Source organism: Ipomoea triloba, chromosome 5 (assembly GCF_003576645.1).
Source record: "Ipomoea triloba cultivar NCNSP0323 chromosome 5, ASM357664v1".
Lineage (NCBI taxonomy): Eukaryota > Viridiplantae > Streptophyta > Magnoliopsida > Solanales > Convolvulaceae > Ipomoea > Ipomoea triloba.
The window spans coordinates 11,786,567-11,805,429 of NC_044920.1; the positions used below are offsets into that span (position 1 = coordinate 11,786,567).

The window sequence follows — 18,863 nt, forward strand, 5'->3', positions numbered from 1 at the left end:
TTGTTTGGAAGGCCCTTATGCCCCCGATTGAGGAAAATATAATCTTAAAATAAGATCAGAGGGATATGATGAAGCATGCCTGCTGGCCGGCAGATTTGGAAATGGAGAAACTCGATCATCCGTGTTCAACAATATAATATAATATAATGAAAACGTCCACAAGCTAAGGTATCAGGAAGTACTGCATATATAACGCGCAAGCTAGCTTGTCAGTAATCCGATCCTTTCCCAAGGCGCCACAACTTTACTCTGCTGGAACAAACCTGATGAGGGATTGATTGATTGATGGGAGTAGTAAGTTAAGGCAGACCACAACTTTACTCTCATCTGTTGCAACAAATTAAACCTGGCCTGATGAGGGATGGATTATATTGCTGTATGTGAACGTTAGTTGACGGGAGTAGTAAGTTAAGGGGGAAGGCTGTGGGGCAGTTCTCTGAGAGACCATTCTGGATTACTGATTTTCAGATTAACTGCACACGTTGACTATTCTTCTGATCTGGATTTTAAAGTTGCTTCGCACTTTGGTTTTACTAAGGTGATTATCCAAAGTAATTAATTAGCTAATGTGATTCGATGGATTAATGATCCCAAGTTCAACACAATGGAGAACTGGATGAGGAAGAATATAATTGGAATACTAAAATGTTCTCATGTTTTGCAGGAACAAAACCAGGTTGCGGATTGACTTCCGATCCGAGGAATAGTAGTTTGGGCCCTGAATTGACCTTGCTATCTTCCTATTCGTCTGGTGATCTTGCTATGCGTGTCCAGACTCCAGAGAGATGTGATTAGAATGGCTAGTGTTAGTGGAGATTGATTTTGTTGTTTTGTTAACCCAAGTGTCGCCTATGTGTATTGTGTAAACCATAACAAAAAATATATTTTTAATATATTAAATATACATTATTTATATACTGAATGTACATTATATAATATAATATACCCTAAATACAATTTACGTTTTTATTATATTAATAAAAGTATATTATTTGTATATTGAATATATATTATTTAATAATTTAATAATATAGTCTACATAACTATGTGAACAATGGTCCACACAATAATGATTGAAGCTTCACCCTTCCTTTTCCCTCAAAAAAACATTACAGAATGCAATGATTAATTTTTTATTTTTTTTAAATGTACACCCACAAATATGTTAAATGCATTTTCTTTAGTGCACTTCAAATGAAGTATAATCAATCATATGTGAAGTGCATATTTAATGAGTGCCCTTACGTATCATCGTATACACTTTGTAATTATACACGATATAAAATTTGAAATATTTACAAAAGTGTTGCACAACATTTATTTCAAATTCCCTTGCTTTACAACCATTGGTCTTCTCCAGATCAATAAGCTCAAGAAATCCCATCCTTATACACACAAATTAAAAATAATTCTATAAATATAAAATTAATTTAACATTATTATAATTAGTTTACTTTGAAAGAATTTTATAATTAAAAAAAATCATACATTCTTTCATTTCTACCTATTTCAGTCCATAAATTTAAATCTTGAAAAATTTCCCTTCTCTTACTAAAATCAAACCCATAGCCATGGATAAGTCTACCGATCATGCAGACCTAATCACCATAAAACCCACTTTTCAAGTGCAAATGCAATTTCTCTCTCAATAATATCTCAATCAATAAATTGATAAAATTCAAGACTTATCGGAGTGGGTAAATTTGGTAGACAATCTGGCTGTTATGAGAATCTCAACCGCCAATCCTATAATTCACAGACTTGACTGCAGCTAATACTAGCTATGACCTATGGGCTATGGGGTTATTACCAATTAACAGTAATACTGTTAGTCAGGAGTCTCAGCTCAGGCTTGGTAGGAAGTACAGTTGCTAATATGGTCTTTGAACCTTTGGAGCTCAGCCAAAGCTTCCTCTTTAGGCCGATACAGCAAATCAAGCATCCGCCATATCTGCACACATGGTGAATTTCTATACATCAGAAGCAAGTAGGAAGAAAGGATAGTCTCAACAACAACAACATTTTACTACCTGCAGCGTGCCACCGCCTCTACCAGTAGAGTCACAGTCATCGGATACACTAACAATTGTCCATGGATCAGATGCATTCCACTGGAAGTCTACAACTTTATCCCTGACCAAAATTATACGGATATCATGACAAAATGAGCATATTGCAGCAATTATAAGCAGAAAATAACTTGTTCAAACTGAAGACAAAGAGCATGCGGTAGCCCCGTAGCAATTGTAACATAAGTTGATCTAGGAAAGTTTGCAGGGTGGGTTTATGCAGTAACCTGTGCCCAGCATGCTGGAAAAATAAGCCAGCAGCAGGTGTCTCAGTATCCTCACCAACCTGTAAGTAGATAATAGAGACATTTCATAAGATAAGATATAGTATTTACATTAGATTTGAGGTAATTTACTAATTTCAATAGTGCAATTGCATGCACCATTTCTTTTTTTTTTTTTGGATGACGAGGAAAACCCTGCAACCCTTTCGAGTGTGAGTAAACCCCTCCTTGTGACCCTAGCTGGCAAAAGACCACAAGGAAGCAAACCAACCTAGGTTGCCCATAGTTGACTGGCTCAAACCAAGGGAGCAAGGATTTGAACTCGTAACCTTGTGGTTACAAGTGTGGATCTCTTGCCATTTTGGTTGGGGTTACCGGTTACCCCAGCATGCACCATTTCTTGGTATTACATTCGTTCACCTTTAATACTGTAATTTGGTAATAGAACCAAAGCTACACTTGTGTCGACTGTAGTATCAATAATTCAATATTGTAGCATCTAAACCATATAGTGATAGTATAAAAAATGCAAACATATACGAGTAATATGAAAAGTATGTGCATGATGACTTGTCTGGAATTGAATTTAATACCAAAGCTTCATTGCAATTATGTAATCACTTGCATTAAATTCCTAGGATTTTCATTGCAATAGAATATTACCTTCTCATAATCCCAAATATTAAGTCGACCATCCTCTGCACAACTCCCAAAAACAGATGACTTATCTGGAGACCACTGGAGAATGAAACGGCTTAATTTGTGGCAATCAGTAAATCATCTAGAGAATTGCATTAGCCAGAGTAAATGGAACAAGACAAACCAGCTTAATACCTGCACACAAAGAACTGCCGCTTTGTGATGTTGAAATATATGAATTGGTGAACCAACTCCATTTGAAGTTAAACTACGTCTATCAAACAAGCAGACAGAATTATCTGCAGAGCTAAATGGCAAAACAAACAAATAGTCAGTCCTTCACAACAACAATAATAAAGGCACTTCCTCTTTACATCATTAAAGACACAAGGTTCCAAAAATTTATGAGATAGAGAAATACCCAGTTATTATAAGATTGTCATCATGAGGATTCCAGTCAACACAGTGAAGATCTGCATTATGAGCTTTTTCAACCTGCTTGCAAAATGTAAAGATACGCAAGTACAGAATCTTAGCCTATATAAACACTTCAAATTCTTTAATTCTAAACTCTTCAGAGTTCAGAAATGCATTTAAAAAACAAAAAGAAAAAATAAAGATCATCAAACAACATAGAGGTCCATTTTACCTTTACAGCAGGATTAGGACCAACTCGAGCATCCCATAGGATGAGGCACGAATCATCACCAACACTACAAAATTCCTGAGAACTGCACCAATGCCAGAAGACCAATCAGAAACCTCAAATCACAAAAGAAAAAAGGATTAGAGAGCTATGATCAATCAATATTGTTTTTTCATTGCATCCAGAAAAGAAAACCAAAGGCATGGATGTCACAGTTACCTTGATGGGCAGAACTGAACATCTTCAACAGTATCCTCATGCCCTTGAAAGATTCCACGGGCTCCAATAGAAGGATTATTAACAGCCATAATAGATGAGCCTGCCGATCCTACAGACTTCTGTGTGTCTGTGGCCAATGTTGATATGTGATCCTGAATACTCCACAAGACCACATATTTGTCCTTTCCTGGCAAAGAAGTTCACACTTGAAAAGACAAACCAGGACTAACTTGAATTACTCAAATATCTATTTAAGCTAAAAAGTATCGAGGAGTTTCTGCATCCATATAACAAAAGTGTCTTTGTGTCAAATCACTAAGTTAATGACAAAGCATATAATGAAAGCAGATAATCAAAATTCAAAGATCAATATAATGCATGATTGAGATTCCAATTTGTTGTAGTAACAATCATAAGTCAGTTAACAAAACTAAGAATAAAAATTGATAAATGTGACAATCAAAAATTAAAAATAATTTAAAAGAAAAAAATCCAACCTCCAGAGAGTACAAAGGGCTCAATGGGGCACATTGCCAGAGCAAATTCTGCATTATCTTGATGTCCAGTCAATGTCTGCAAAAATAAGATCATATATATTTAAATCATAGGTGGTGCATCTCTCATGAAATAAATTGCCTTAAAAATCAACCTAAGGAAAAATGCATTCTAATTTAGCCCTTTAAAATTATAGGTTACTTAAGCACTTGGAAGTGTGGAGACCTATTTATATTCATTTACAAATTCAGATAAATACTTTTGCAACCAAAACTTTCCTCTCTGAAGGTGAAATATTTTGAAAGGTATTTTCTATGTGGCCAATATTTTATATAAGATCTGCATTAAAGGGCACCAAGGTGGTACAATCCTGAAATTACAGCGAGCTATACATCAAAATTTCTGTGGAAAATATTTACCATAATTATCAAAAACATGTGATAATTGGAAATAGAACTTGGAGATTTTGATTCTTCACTGATTATTTGGCCCAAATATTACAGGACATTTTTTTACTTTATTTGTTATTGCTTATAAACTAAATTTTGTACATAGTTCACATACAGACAGCAATCCAAATCTTATGAGAAACAAATTATTATTTCATTTATGGAGACAGAGTACAAGATTAAGCTATATATATATCAAATAACTCAGACTACTAATGAGTATTATACTCTATAACTGACAAGTTTCCTATCAAATATATCCTTACATGAGCTCAAGACTGAGCCATCTAGCCAATAAATATATTTCCAAACTAATGGGCTTATTTGAAATAAAATTAGCACTATTAATCAAATATGGAGGTTTAGGAAAGAGAGAATGAATACACACCAAATCTGGGAGTGACACAGCAGCTCCAAGAACAGCCTGCCGATTAGGTTGAGCTTCAATGTCCCATATCAGAACCTAATTCATAAATTGTAAGAATTGAACTTATATCCAATTCCACTAACTATGTGCAAATAGTAAAATCAGAAAAAGAAAAATAAAATATTCTACCACTTACTTCAGGACTATCAGTGTGGGTAGCCACTATGTTTTTATTCTGAGGAAGCTCCCTGATTCTGTTCACCTACATTGTAACAGGTTTCAAATAGCAAATACAGCTGATAATCAACAGCTTACCACATAAAAGATCCCAAAGATTTACTGCATCAAGTTCAATATTATCTTATTTTCTGCATAATGTCACTGGTAGTTGGTTGCACTACAAGGAAAGGATTACTAATCCCATCCTGTTGAAGTTTTTTTCTTAATTTTCATAATTTCATCCATAGTAGCTTCTATTTTCTTAAAATAATTATTTGATGTCTCGAACTCTTTTTTCTTGGTCGTGTCAAACAGTATGTTTAAATAGTGTCAGAAAGGTCTTCATACCTCTCCTGGGTGGATAATAGTTTTGTACTTTTTGACATATGGTGAGCGTGCTTCTTCATTGAACTAGAAATTAAGTTTAAAAAAAACAAACAAATCAGGCATTGAATGGTATGAGGGGAGCACGTTATATTGCTTAAGACCAAAAAATAAAAATAAAAATAAAAATAAATTAAGGTACATGTGCTATGTGATTCTCTGCTGCAATTCTGGGCCGAACCACATCACAGTTAGCTATAATCAAAGTGTTTGGTGCTGATTGATCTGTCTGGAAAAATGGCGGAAAGTAAGAAAGTTAGAGAATTAACAATTGAGACATGAGAAGCTCAACATGTATTAATTAATGGCCAAAAATATCAAATTCAGATGCAAGAAAGAATTGCATCTAGATGAAATCAAAGAAGGTAATGAAAGCAACTTACGCCTTTAAACAACAATTATTATTGAGGTGGAGATGAAGTAGAAGTAATAGGTATTTAAGCAATCCAAGCAAAGTGCTAAAGAAAATCTACCACTCATTTTCACATTACTATAACAACTACAGTATTTTATTGCAACTTCTTCAACAAACAGCTTGGATTCCCACCTTCCCCAATGATCAAGTAAAGACTAAAGAGATTGGACTAAGACAAATAGAGACAGAAAATTTCTTACTATTGTACAGGAATGAAAACAGTAAATCCTTAGCTTATATGGAGTATATGTAATGTATCCAGTATATAGGATGTAGGACAATAATTAAATGCAATGAAAACCAATAAAAGATTTTTTTTTAAATTATAAAATTTTTGATAATATTAGTTTGCTGCAATAGTAATGTGTACTAACAGAAAAAATTATCAATATTATGAAGCCTTGGTTTTCACCATTATGGCATTATAGGTTATTGAATAAAATTAGACTTACCTGTTCAGAAAGGTAAAGACGCTGGCAATTTTTGTGACTATGCTGCTCAATCACAGGACCCCATCTATCAATGATTCCATCCAAATATTAACTATGGACAACAAATCTTAATAGTGAAAAGACAAATACAAAATTACAAAAGTATAATGACAGTTGTTCAGCCCAACAGTGGAATCCAATAAATTACATGCAGGAGGATTATCAATCCAGCATCTTAGCTACACATGGATAATGCACAGAGATCACCAGCAGCAGATAGATTTAAGTGTGCTCATGTACTGAAACAGTTACCACCTGAACCATTTTTACAGTCAACAAACAGTCCTGAATCTTGTTCACTTATTATACCAAAATAAATAAATACGGAGTATTCAATTCATTTTCCCATAACAATTACTACTCTTATTTTCCTTCTATTCCGCTCAAAACTAAATATTACTTCAAAGAAAATGACAAAAATTACACTGTCTCGCACACATGATATGTATAACGAACCTGATTATAACCAAATTGCAAATAATTTTCACATGGAATTCGCAAACCAAAAACAACAAATTTATAGGTCCATGTATCAACGAACCGAACACTAGCATTAAGAGCCGCTTAAAATTTTTAAAAATTGAAAAAATTCTAATATCATAGAACAGAAACAGGGTTAAATAGAAAGGCATTTTACCGGCAAGAGAGGGAAGGCCAGACAAGGTTATGATTAGCGAACCAGTCGTAGAGGACCGGAACCAGCGACTTCCACTGAGCGTACTTCTCATCAACACCACCGCCGGCCTTCTTGCCACCGCCGGCCCCGCCTCGCTTCCTAGAGGTGGCGCCGCCGGAAGGATGCGAATCGCGTTCTCTGTCCTCCTTGGGCTTGTTGGTTGAGCCCTTCGGCCGGCCACGCTTTCGCGGCTGCTGTTGCTGAGGAGGAGGAGGAGGTGTTTCCATGGCGGAAAAATATTTTGGGGGGAAAGTTAAAAACCCTTGTGTACTGTAGTGTCGTAAATTAGTGATAATGACTTTTGGGATAATATAAGGTAAAATAAATTAAGGGTGTGTTTGGAACGCATGGAAATGATTTCTGGAAAATGTTTTCTGGAAAATGAGTCATTTTTTAGAAATCATTTTCCTTTCTTGTGTTTGGCTGCAGAGCAGAAAATTGTCTTTGTGTGTTTGGTTCATTTTCCAGAAAATAGGTCCGAAAATGAACAGATATCTCTATACAATTCAAAAATGTAAAATAATCCAAAAATGAAAACGTGCATGATTATTATCCATCTATACAATCCAAAAATGTAAAATAATCACCACAATAATATCACAATTGTTACAAATTATTTATTTATAACAAAAAAAATCACAACAAAATAACAATATCTCAAAAATATAACTAAACAATACCCTAAACCCTTAAAAAATCCCCAAAATTGGAAACCAATCTACCCACTGGAAACCAGTGGATAGACTGGTTTCCCAAGCCAGTCCGTCAGACTGGTTGCACAAGCCAGTCCGACGGATTGGTTGCAAAATACCTCTCATTTTTGCTCAGAAATAGGTAAATGTTTCAGATCTGAGAAAATAACACATACAAATTACAAGTGAAAAAAAAAGAGAAAAAAGAAAAGTACCTTGATGGAGGAAGATGGCAAGAAGAAGAAGAGCAGCTGAGCCAAAAGGAGGGAGAGCAGATGAAGACGACAGTGAGAGGCGGAGTCCTAGAAATGAAGACGACAGTGAGGCGGAGAGGAGTCCAGATGAGCGAGAGGCGAGGCTGGAAAATGACTTCCCCTTTTTGGGGGGGGGGAAGTCATTTTCCTTCAAATGGGGCTCATTTTCTATTGACCCAAGTGGTATTTTCCTTTGACCATATTTTCCTTGCCTCTCCCAAACACCAAAAACCCGGAAAATGATTTCCAGAAATCATTTTCCGGGTTTCCAAACACACCCTAAAGGAAAATCAAAGTGTTGGTTCCTTTGAATTATTTTTTATTTTTTTTTACAAATTTAATTCTTTATTTATTGAACGAGTTTTAATTTAATCCTTCAATTAATTTCGACATAGTTTGTGATGGACCTAGAAGCATGACCCAAAATATAATTAAAGTAAGGGGTGGATTTGACCAATGTGAGTCCAATTACTAAAGCAAATGTTGGCCTTCTTCTATAAAGAGGGTTAAGGACTTGTTTGGCAACGCAATATATAACATAACTTGAAAAAACAAACAAATGAGAGGAGCGGTCCACCTAGATCGTGGGGGTGTCGACTCTCGGCCTATTGGCACGCGACAAGCCCTGTGGGGCCAGAGTGGATCAAAGCGAACCACTCCCAAGTCCACGTTTGTGGGGATATTTTGCCCCTTGCTTAGCTACCACCGCACAATGATCGGAGGGCTCTGTCCCAATATGACCGCCTAGGGCAAACCGCGAATGGTGATCGATGAACGGTGCAGACGGCCTGATAGACGACAAGGGGGGAGCAGTACAATGAGGTGGTCAGCACAGGTTGAGAGGCAATCAGGCGGTTAGCAAGACTTCGAACGTGCTTTGCAACATGGCTCATAGTGAAGTGTTTGGCAAGAAAGAGTGGCACCCGGCAAGACACGTGTATGGCTTAGGAGGGCAGAGCATTGTGGTCCATGCAGTCGTGCACTTGTCGACGACATGCGGTCCTAAGAGTAGTATAAGATGTGGGGCTAGTGTCTAGTTCAAACTATCATCAGCACCCGTATTCTCTCTTGACTTCTCCCCTATCAATGGTGCAGTGTGTCATTTACCCCCGTGGTCCTCTAGTTAACAGTAGTAGTCTACCCACATGTGGAGGAAATTGACTGAAATGTGCCATTTTGTTAAACAATAGACAAAAACGAGACACTTTTCAAAGTTGTACAAATTAGGGAAAAACTCATTTGCGACTTGAATTTCTTATCAAAAACTCAAGTCACATATGAGTTTCTCACATTTTCCAAAAACTATTTTTTTTTAAATTTAATACGTGAAATGCAAATCTCACTTGCGTTTTACATTAGGATGTACGCCAAACAAAAGTGGAACTTGCATTTGTGCGTTGTATTTTCCTAGGCTATTGTTATACAGAATACTACAAACGCAAGTCCCACATGAGTATGTGAGAAAAAAAATTAAAAAAAAAACATTAAATTAAATTAAAAGTTGCTTGCCTTTGATGTTGTGCTTTCACAGGTGGTTTCACTTATTGGGATACAAACATAGGAAAAGCAACATTGAGGAATGGATGTTTACTTTTTTTTTTTAAACATGCATATGAGGAATGCATTTTTATTTTTTTTTAAATTTATTCCCAAGAGATGTACAGTACATTATACCGATATAATACTGGATAATACGGTAAATATATATACATTAATAGATACAGACTTACCTATTATAAATAGGTAAAACCCTAATTATTTTAGAATTTTAATTATCGTATTCCTTCTCCCTTCCACTTTTTACGTTCGGCCATCCATTTGGGAGAAGAAAGATACAAAGTAGTAGAACGACGTCTGTTTGGGCGGTGGACGCGGCATTGTGTTAGGCAGACGACGGCGTTTGGTGGTCTACGGTGGACGGCGATGTGTGAGGAGGAAACCGGCGGCCGTGTATTTCCTCTCAACCCTGTCTACAATTGTCTCACTTATTTTTTTTGGGTATTTATTGGTTTCTTGCTTCCCTATAATTCCCTGTAAAGTCTGTGTCTTGTTCGTTTCTATTGTAATAATGGTGAAAAATGAGAGCGGCCAAGAAAAGCCTCTGGATATATTTTTGATGATTGAATAGGATGAACGGATGACGAAGCATACCAATGCGAGCAATAAAGTTACAGTTCATCTCATTGCCGTTAAACTTTATATGTTTGTTGTAGTGAAATGAAAACAACCTCTGTTTCTTTCTTCTTTTTAGCACATTTTTTGTGCTCAGGTGATATTGATTGGTGATGTGTTTACAAATCAAAATCCTTGCTCAATTAGAAGCTGCATTTGCACTTCTTACTTCAAACTGACAGAAACAACAGAGGCAAGCTCTAAACTTGCTAAGTTTTTCTTATGTGTCTGAATAATGTAAGCCTTGTATAATCATTGTTTTGTGGTTATAACTTAATATGACCCTATAGTAGTATTTAAGAATAAATGGAATGTTAAATAAGCTTATGTGATGGTAGTATCTGACTTGTAGATTAGTTATACTCCAGAATGCTAAAAGTTCTAAATTACATCCCAAAGTCTGGGAATGAGGTATATAAAGTTATAAAATGTAGTTTGGCATTTTCTATGTTTTTTTAAACCTATATTCACACAACATGGCCTCATCGAGGCCATGTTATATTTTTTTAAGATGTATTAGTTTGGAATATTATTATTAATGTCATCAGGGGAGTGCATTTTTATGCTATATTTGCCGAATTGTTTGCAATTCAACCTTTAGAAGAATTTCTTACAACTAGTAAGATTTTTTCTACAGTAGTACTCAATGTTCCACAACTCATGGAGAGCAGCTAAGATCTTGAGGTGCAAAATGCCACGCGGATACTTATCTTTCACTTATTAGGAGAATTTGTATTCCACGAAACAGCGAAGAAAGATATGAAATTATTTTTGTTAGAATTAATTAGTGCTTTTGAAGTGTGCGGTCAATGCCATTAGGGATCGACAACTTTAGCGTACCTGTACAGGGCGTTGTGCAGAGGGGCTCATCACGAAACTTCGACCGTATGCGGATGCTTATTGTTGGTTCAAAATTGGACATGGGAGAGACGGTCTATAGTTATGCCACAATGCGTTTTGCCTCAAGAAATGCTTGAAGATTTGCCACTTGCAGCAAGGTTAGTTGCAAAGTGCGATTAAATTTATGAATTTATATTGTATGTGAAATACTTATTGTTCTATTTTAAAACATAGGTGGAATTGCCCGTATTCATAGCGTTCTGTCCCCGAATACGTGGTACGAGTTTATCACGACCAATTGGATCAAGTTAGTGCAAGCAAAGTGAGTCACTTTGATGTTATGTTTATATTTTACAATTATAATAGATATTAACATTATCATAACATAAATAAAATTTTAACATCGCGACATTGATTTTTTTTTTTTTGCAGTTCAATTTCACTCCATATGATAACGTCTTGAATAACTTGCCCTATTATTGTAAAGCTGGCAAGAGGGTGCGGTAATCCCTATGTCTCACGATTAATTCCCCATGCTTGTGGGTGGTGTGTACATGAAAATATGATATTATTAACCAAGACGGTGTGATAATTTATAAGTAACATGGCTCCCTGTGATGTAGGGGTGTGCAATTTACCGAAATTTTTCGGTTAACCGACCGAACTGAAAATTTTCGGTTAACCATTAACCAAATCGAAAAATTCGGTTCGGTTAATGGTTAAAGGAATCTTGAAACTTCGGTTAACGGTTAATTCGGTTTGAAAGGTCGGTTAACCGAACAGTAAACCGAATTTTTATATATAGATAAATAATTAAATATAAATACTAAATACTAATTGGATTGAAGATTTGAAGTTATGGATGTTTGAATATTTGAAGTTATGGATGATTTGTATTTTATTTTAATTGGATTTATTATTTTAGGTGTTATTTTTAGAATTTTATATTTTAGGTTTAAAAAGTTCAGTTAATCGGTCGGTTAACCAACCGATTAACCGAAAAAAAATTTCGGTTCGATTAATTCGGTAACAGAAACTTCGGTTCGATTAACGGTTAAAGGTTTTAAAATTTCGGTTAACCGAATGCACACCCCTACTGGGATGCATGTTACTTCTAAATTATAAATACCCCGCATTTTCCTATGTCTCACGATTAATTCTCCATGCTTGTACAAAAAAAACAACAAAGTATTTTTTCCTAAGTAGTCAGACGATGCGAAGACTCAAAAGACACATATTTGACTTTAAATTATTATTATCTTTATTTTTTTGTGTTTCTTTTAATTTCTTTTTTTTTTATTTACATTATGACTTAACCAATTCTTTTGTTTATATACTTTGTTTGAAACAAGTTTGATATATATTTATATTACCAAAAACAATTGAAATTATATTAAGTGACATTATGACTTAAATTAACCAATTCCTTTGTTTATATACTTTGTTTAAAATAAGTCTAATATATATTTATATTACCAAAAATAATTGAAATTATATTAAGTGACATTATGACTTAACCAAATCCTTTGTTTATATACTTTGTTTGAAACAAGTCTGATATATATTTATATTACCAAAAACAATTGAAATTATATTAAGTGACAATGTGATATTGAATTATAATTTATTGAATATTTAAACGTGGACATTGTGTTGAAGTGTGGGTCCGTGCCCTACAATAATTACATTTTCCATTATTATTGCCATAATCCATTTCATTGGGAAATCGACGTGTTTGTCATTGACCTCGATGTTCTCGACGCGTAGCGTGTACCGTAGGAAGACATGTTTTTGAAGTAGTCCACTGATTATTTGAAGTAGGTGGATAGAAGTCACCTCCATTAACTCTTTTTGTAGTATTCAATTGTGAAGACTCGCGGCACCAATGAGTTATACCTAACCCTGCGAAAATTACAAGCTTCAATTGCATGTGCGCAAGGTATGCCATATATATTCCACTTTCCGCATTTACAAGTACAGTTCACCAAATTTACCTTTAAATAAACTTTAGGGCTTTCAGAAATGTGTCCAGTATCAAGAGCAACGCCCTACAATCCAATCTTGTGCTTTGTTTTGAATAGCCTTTTATGTCGGATATGGTATATGGTCACAACATTTTTTAGCTTGTCAAACCTCGTGAAAACTATTCCAGCCTTGAGCACAATTGTTGTTGAGTCGTACGACAACTTTGATTCATCGTTGTCCTGTTGACCATAGCCGGTATTAAATGAAACTAGAACATGGTAATAAAGAATTTCAGAATCGTCAACCCTTTTTCCATGTTGTTGCTTATCTTCAAAACGCGTTTCATGTGTTTCTTGAAATGACTCAAAGTTCAATGAAAAATAGTCATTTGTATCTTCTTCAGTTGAACTATATGAACTTTGTGAGAATATCTATTCGGCCTCTAATTCCGTACTTTCCGACGATTCGACTGGGTGAGTGTCATAGGTAGACAATGGTTATTGCGTGGATTGTGGTCCACACATCTGTGTGGACCACGGTCCAAAAACGACGTCATTTTGCTTTGTTTCATTTTTTCGTACGCCCATCTGCAACAATAACTCATAACGTACATTATTTTAAAACATAATGTACGTTATTCTATAGCATAATGTATATTATTTTAAACCCAATGGGGTAGCTCAAATGACAAGTGAGAACCCGGGTTCGATTCCCACAAGTGACGATTCCCCATGGGCCAACTCCCGTGCTTCTCGGAGCGAATGCGGGTGGACCCAGACCGTTAAACAGACGAAGAAAGACCTGGTGGATTTACAAAAAAATGTATATTATTTTAAAACATAATGTACATTATATTAGCTCATATGTTTCATTATTCTAACATTTAATGTACATTATTTTAACACATTATGTATATTATCCTAACACGTAATGTACATTATTTTAAAAAATAATGTACATTATTTTTACTTATAATATTCACGATGATATTCTTAACTTCTCTTGTTTTTTCTTGTTTCTTTTTTGGTTAAGGATGATTGAGTCCCTTCCACTCAACCACACCCTCCAAGTTTAGCTTCTCTTGTTTATTTTATCTCATTCAATCCTCCACAAGATATATTGAATATTTTATAGTCTACTTTTTTATGAATAATCTATACTATTAATAAAAACAAAATCTTCCATTTTAACTTCCCGCCTAAAACACTCCTATACTATTAAGGTTTGCGTAATATTGCAAAATATGGTAATACAATTTCTATTTGTACTATAATTGTACATTAAAATATGATAATACGATTCCTAATATAATATATTATTCCCTACGTACTTTCCTATCCGTAATACAAATCTATATTAAAATTAATAACCGTAATATTATAGTACATATATACTTCCCTACAACATAATATTTAAAATATGGTAATACAAATTCTATTCCTACTACAATTCTACATTTAAATTACATAAGATGTCAACATAATAACGTAAAATCTATAATTATTTGAAAAATAAGATTAACATATTACCCTTTATTTGAAGAAAAAAATTAAAATTACCTTTATTTGAAAAAAAAAAATAACTCTGAAATCTTATAGCTATGCTTTTGTATCACCCCAATTTCATGGTGGATATTAATATCTTATTTTCTATAATCGAAAACATTTGTTTTCAAATGTGAGTTCCTATTTAATGACCTCTCATCCCCAGATGAGAAACGTGGTATTCATCCTCATCCTACATCCTTGTTTGACGGGTTTAATTCTGCACTAGAGGACTGTGGTTTATTCGACCTTAGGATGTGTGGAAGGAGGTACACATGGGAACGTGGTAAAGGAACGGATAACTGGGTTGAAGAGCGCTTAGACAGAGCTATGGCGGGGGTTGACTAGTGTAGTTTGTTCCCTCAGGCTTCGGTCCAAAATTATGATATTCTGACCTCAGATCATACTACGATTTTTGTTGAGTTTGAAGGACCAAAACATGCAAGGAGACGTAGGTCCTTCTTATTTGAAAATGCCTAGCTAAAAGAAAGTGGTTGCAAGGATACAGTACTTGAATCATGGAACTCCTCGGCAGGTGAATTCTCACTAGAAGGCTGGATCATTGCGGTGTGGCCCTTAAACATTGTGGTGGTGGATTTGCTAAACGCACGCAGAGTGAGATTGAGAATATCCACAGATGCCTAAACAGTCTGCGTGAAAGAGGTGATGTGAATGGACTAGCTATGTTTCGTAATCTTGATGCAAAACTTCGGGATCTTTACGATAGCCTAAATACTTATTGGCGCCAGAGAGCTAAACAACATTGGCTCTTAAGTGGTGACAGGAATACTAAGTTTTATCACCTCTATGCGTCAGCTAGAAAGCGCAAGAATTGGGTTCAGAAACTGAAGGATGATTCTGGGCAGTAGCGTGAAGGAGTTGAATTAGTAGAGGTAGCTGCGAAATACTTTGAGACTATCTTTACATCAAAAGGCAGTTATATGGAAGGATTATTGGATGATTTTATGCCAAGGATTTTTGATTTGGATAATGATTTGTTGATGCAGCCGTACACAGTTGATGACGTGAAAAAGGCGTTATTTTCGATGGCTCCGGATAAATCTCCAAGGCCGGATGGGTTTAGCCCGGCTTTCTATCAGCACTTTTGGAATGAAATTGGTCCGGACATTGCTAATTTTATTATTGGTTGTATTATTGGAGGGGAGTTCCCGGTCGGTATGAATGATGCCATCATAACACTCATTCCAAAGAAGACAATTCCGGTGACTATGGCAGACCCCCGGCCAATTGCCCTATGCAATGTTACGTGTAAGATTTTTTCCAAGATGCTGGCAAACCGGTTGAAATGGGTCCTTGGGCATGTTATCTCGGATATGCAAAGTGCGTTTATTCTTAGCCGTTTAATTACAGATAATGTATTAGTGGCTTTAGAGGTCATTCACTATTTTAATCGAAAAAGAGAAGGGAGAGATGGTTGGTGTGCTTTAAAATTGGACATGGCTAAAGCGTATGACAAAATGGAGTGGCAGTTCTTGAAGGTTATTGTGAGACGTATGGGGCTTAATACTGGTTTTATTGAGCTTGTTATGCGGTGTGTTACTACAGTTCGGTTTAAGGTTGGTATTAATGGGGACCTGACGAATTATGTTATTCCTTCATGTGGTTTGCCACAAGGTGACCCTTTGTCGCCTTACCTGTTTATTTTGTGCGCAGAGGGCGTCTTTCCCATTTACTATCGGGAGTTGTTCGGAAAAGGCAGGTTTCTCCTTGTATTGTGGTAAGGGGGGCTCCTGGTATTTCACACCTCTTTTTTGCCGACAATAGCTTATTATTTTTCAAAGCTACAGTCCAAGAAGCTGAATCGATTAAGGGGTGCCTGGTTAATTATGAGCGCATGTTTGGTCAATCCGTTAATTATGGCAAGTCTTGTGTTGTATTTAGCAGAAATACTGTGGAGACTATGAGGTATAGTGTGGCAGTTGTGTTCAATGTCCAACAAGCCAGTAACATTGGTCAGTATCTTGGACTATCGATGGGTGTAGGTCGAAATAAACGAGAAGTTTTTTCATTCATTGAAGCTAAACTTAAGCACCAGCTTGGAGGATGGTGTAAGAAGATACTTTCTAGAGCTGGAAAGGAGGTATTACTCAAGAGTGTTGCTCAAGCACTCCCGACTTATACTATGAGTATTTATTTTCTCCCTTTATCTATGTGTGAGCGGTTGGAACGGTTGATGAACAAGTTTTGGTTGACTAGTGGTGGAGGAAGTGGGGGAGGTATTAGGTGGATGGCTTGGGATCGGATGTGTGCTCCGAGGTCTGCTGGAGGCTTGGGTTTTAAAAATCTTCATAAGTTCAATGTGGCATTATTGGTGAAACAAGGCTGGCGTTTGCTTACAACTCCTAATTCATTGGCCGGAAGGTTGTATAAAGCACGGTATTATCCAAAATCTGACTTCTTGGAAGTCAGTATGGGTACAAATCCGAGTTTCTGCTGGAGGTCCATAATGGCGGGACAAGACATACTAAGGAAAGGTTGTTTTAGGAGAATTGGAAATGGTCATTCTACCGCAATTTGGAAGCAGTCGTGGCTTCCAGACAAAGCAAACCCTTTTATCACTTCCCCGCTTATTGATCATGATGAACACCTTCTGGTGAGTGAGCTAATACACCCTCTTACAAATGATTGGGACATTACTAAGTTGAATGCTTTGTTTGAGCAGCGTGACGTTGAGCTTATTGTCCAGATTCCTATATCTTTAAACTATGAGGATAAATGGTGTTGGAGAGGAGATCTTCGAGGATGCTATTCTGTTAAGCAAGGCTATCGGATGCAGTCTGGTATGCATGATTTGGAGGTGGCGTCAAGCGGTGTTTGGCGTAAGTTGTAGTGTTTAAAAATCCCGCCGAACATCCGTAACTTCCTATGGCGTTGTGGTCGTAATGTCATTCCCACTATGAGTGCTCTTAACCATGGGGGGTGTCTGTTGATCTTGCATGTCCTCTTTGTAACTAGGAGGCTGAGACAATGCAGCATTTGTTATTTGAATGTCCTCAGGTTACACCTCTTTGGGTTGGTATTGCTCGATCGGCTATTATTAATGGTGATTTTATGTTATGGTTGGGTAAGGTTATCTATTCAGGACATCTGGAGGTAGTATTAAGATGTGTTGCGACTTGCTAGGCTGTTTGGAGGGGTCGTAATGATTTGATATGGAGTAGCAAGGCTTGGCAATCTACACATATTTCCGTTGAGATTAATAATTACGTAGCATGCTGATAGCAAATGGGGATCATTGACGATGCTAATGTTGGGCATTCTTCACATGTGAGTAATTCTTTGTCTGCTCATGAAGGGTTGTTGACATTTCATGTTGATGTTACAGTTTTCCCCAACTCTGAATATGCTTACTTTGGTGTGATAATCACAGATGGTGAAGGTGGATTTATTGATGCTAAAAATGGTTCCTTCTGGTGTCACAATGATATTCATCTTGCTGAAGCTATGGAGGTTAAGGAAGCTCTATCTTGGGCTAAGGATCGTGGATGTTTAAAGGTTATGGTTTTGTCTGACTGCCATATGGTGTTTAGTCTTTTTAATGGGCCTTCTATGAATTTATCATACACTGGCTGCGTTATTGAAGATTGTAAGGCAATTCAAAGACACTTTGAAGTAGTGTCCATTGGTTTTATTCCTAGATTAGTGAATAAGCTTGCTCATGAGTTAGCTAGGACTGCTTGTTCTCAACTTGGTCTTTTTGTTTGGATTTCTTCTATTCCTAATTGTATTGCACATTTGTTTTAATAAAAATTTCTGAGTTACTTTTCAAAAAAAAAAATGTGAGTTCCTAAAATTTAAAATAATAGCAAATAAAAATATTTTTGTGGAACGTTTTTATTATATAAAATTATTAATAAGAAAACATATTAAAAGGTACTTTGTACTCCGTACTAAATACGTAATACTACGACATTGCTTCTAATAATTATACTAATATATGGACTTATTATTATGATAATTAAACTAATAATTACCATAATAATAGTATAATTACAATTATACATGGATAGTTAGATTTTTTATAATTATTACAATTAATTTTTTGATAATACACACACACACACATACTTAAGATATAATAC

The 18,863-nt window shown here is 35.8% G+C and overlaps 2 protein-coding genes across 2 annotated transcripts; one reads left to right on the forward strand and one right to left on the reverse strand.

Annotated features, from left to right (window-relative positions):
* Positions 1-1,618: 1,618 nt before the first annotated feature.
* Positions 1,619-7,520, reverse strand: LOC116019013 (WD-40 repeat-containing protein MSI4-like). Its single transcript, XM_031259077.1, has 15 exons — positions 7,255-7,520; positions 6,579-6,642; positions 5,854-5,940; positions 5,676-5,738; positions 5,305-5,370; positions 5,130-5,204; positions 4,295-4,370; positions 3,798-3,984; positions 3,582-3,663; positions 3,354-3,427; positions 3,128-3,239; positions 2,957-3,031; positions 2,297-2,355; positions 2,031-2,133; positions 1,619-1,951 (listed from the first exon to the last, which is right to left on the reverse strand). Exons 1-15 carry the CDS (start codon positions 7,518-7,520, stop codon positions 1,847-1,849), a joined length of 1,494 nt encoding a protein of 497 aa, XP_031114937.1. The 3' UTR covers positions 1,619-1,846.
* Positions 7,521-15,701: 8,181 nt separating this feature from the next.
* Positions 15,702-17,611, forward strand: LOC116020230. Its single transcript, XM_031260716.1, has 2 exons — positions 15,702-16,480; positions 16,666-17,611. Exons 1-2 carry the CDS (start codon positions 15,702-15,704, stop codon positions 17,609-17,611), a joined length of 1,725 nt encoding a protein of 574 aa, XP_031116576.1.
* The last annotated feature ends 1,252 nt before the right edge of the window (positions 17,612-18,863 follow it).

Bases quoted from the DNA above. Each gene is read 5' to 3' on its own strand.
- LOC116019013 (XM_031259077.1), bottom strand. From the start codon at position 7,520: ATGGAAACACCTCCTCCTCCTCCTCAGCAACAGCAGCCGCGAAAGCGT. The intron at 4,371-5,129 runs GTGTGTATTCAT...TTATTTTTGCAG, and splicing joins CTGTGTCACTCCCAGATTTG to ACATTGACTGGACATCAAGA. The intron at 2,134-2,296 runs GTTACTGCATAA...AATTTTGGTCAG, and splicing joins TTCCAGCATGCTGGGCACAG to GGATAAAGTTGTAGACTTCC.
- LOC116020230 (XM_031260716.1), top strand. From the start codon at position 15,702: ATGGAAGGATTATTGGATGATTTTATGCCAAGGATTTTTGATTTGGAT. The intron at 16,481-16,665 runs GTTTCTCCTTGT...TGTATTTAGCAG, and splicing joins GAGTTGTTCGGAAAAGGCAG to AAATACTGTGGAGACTATGA.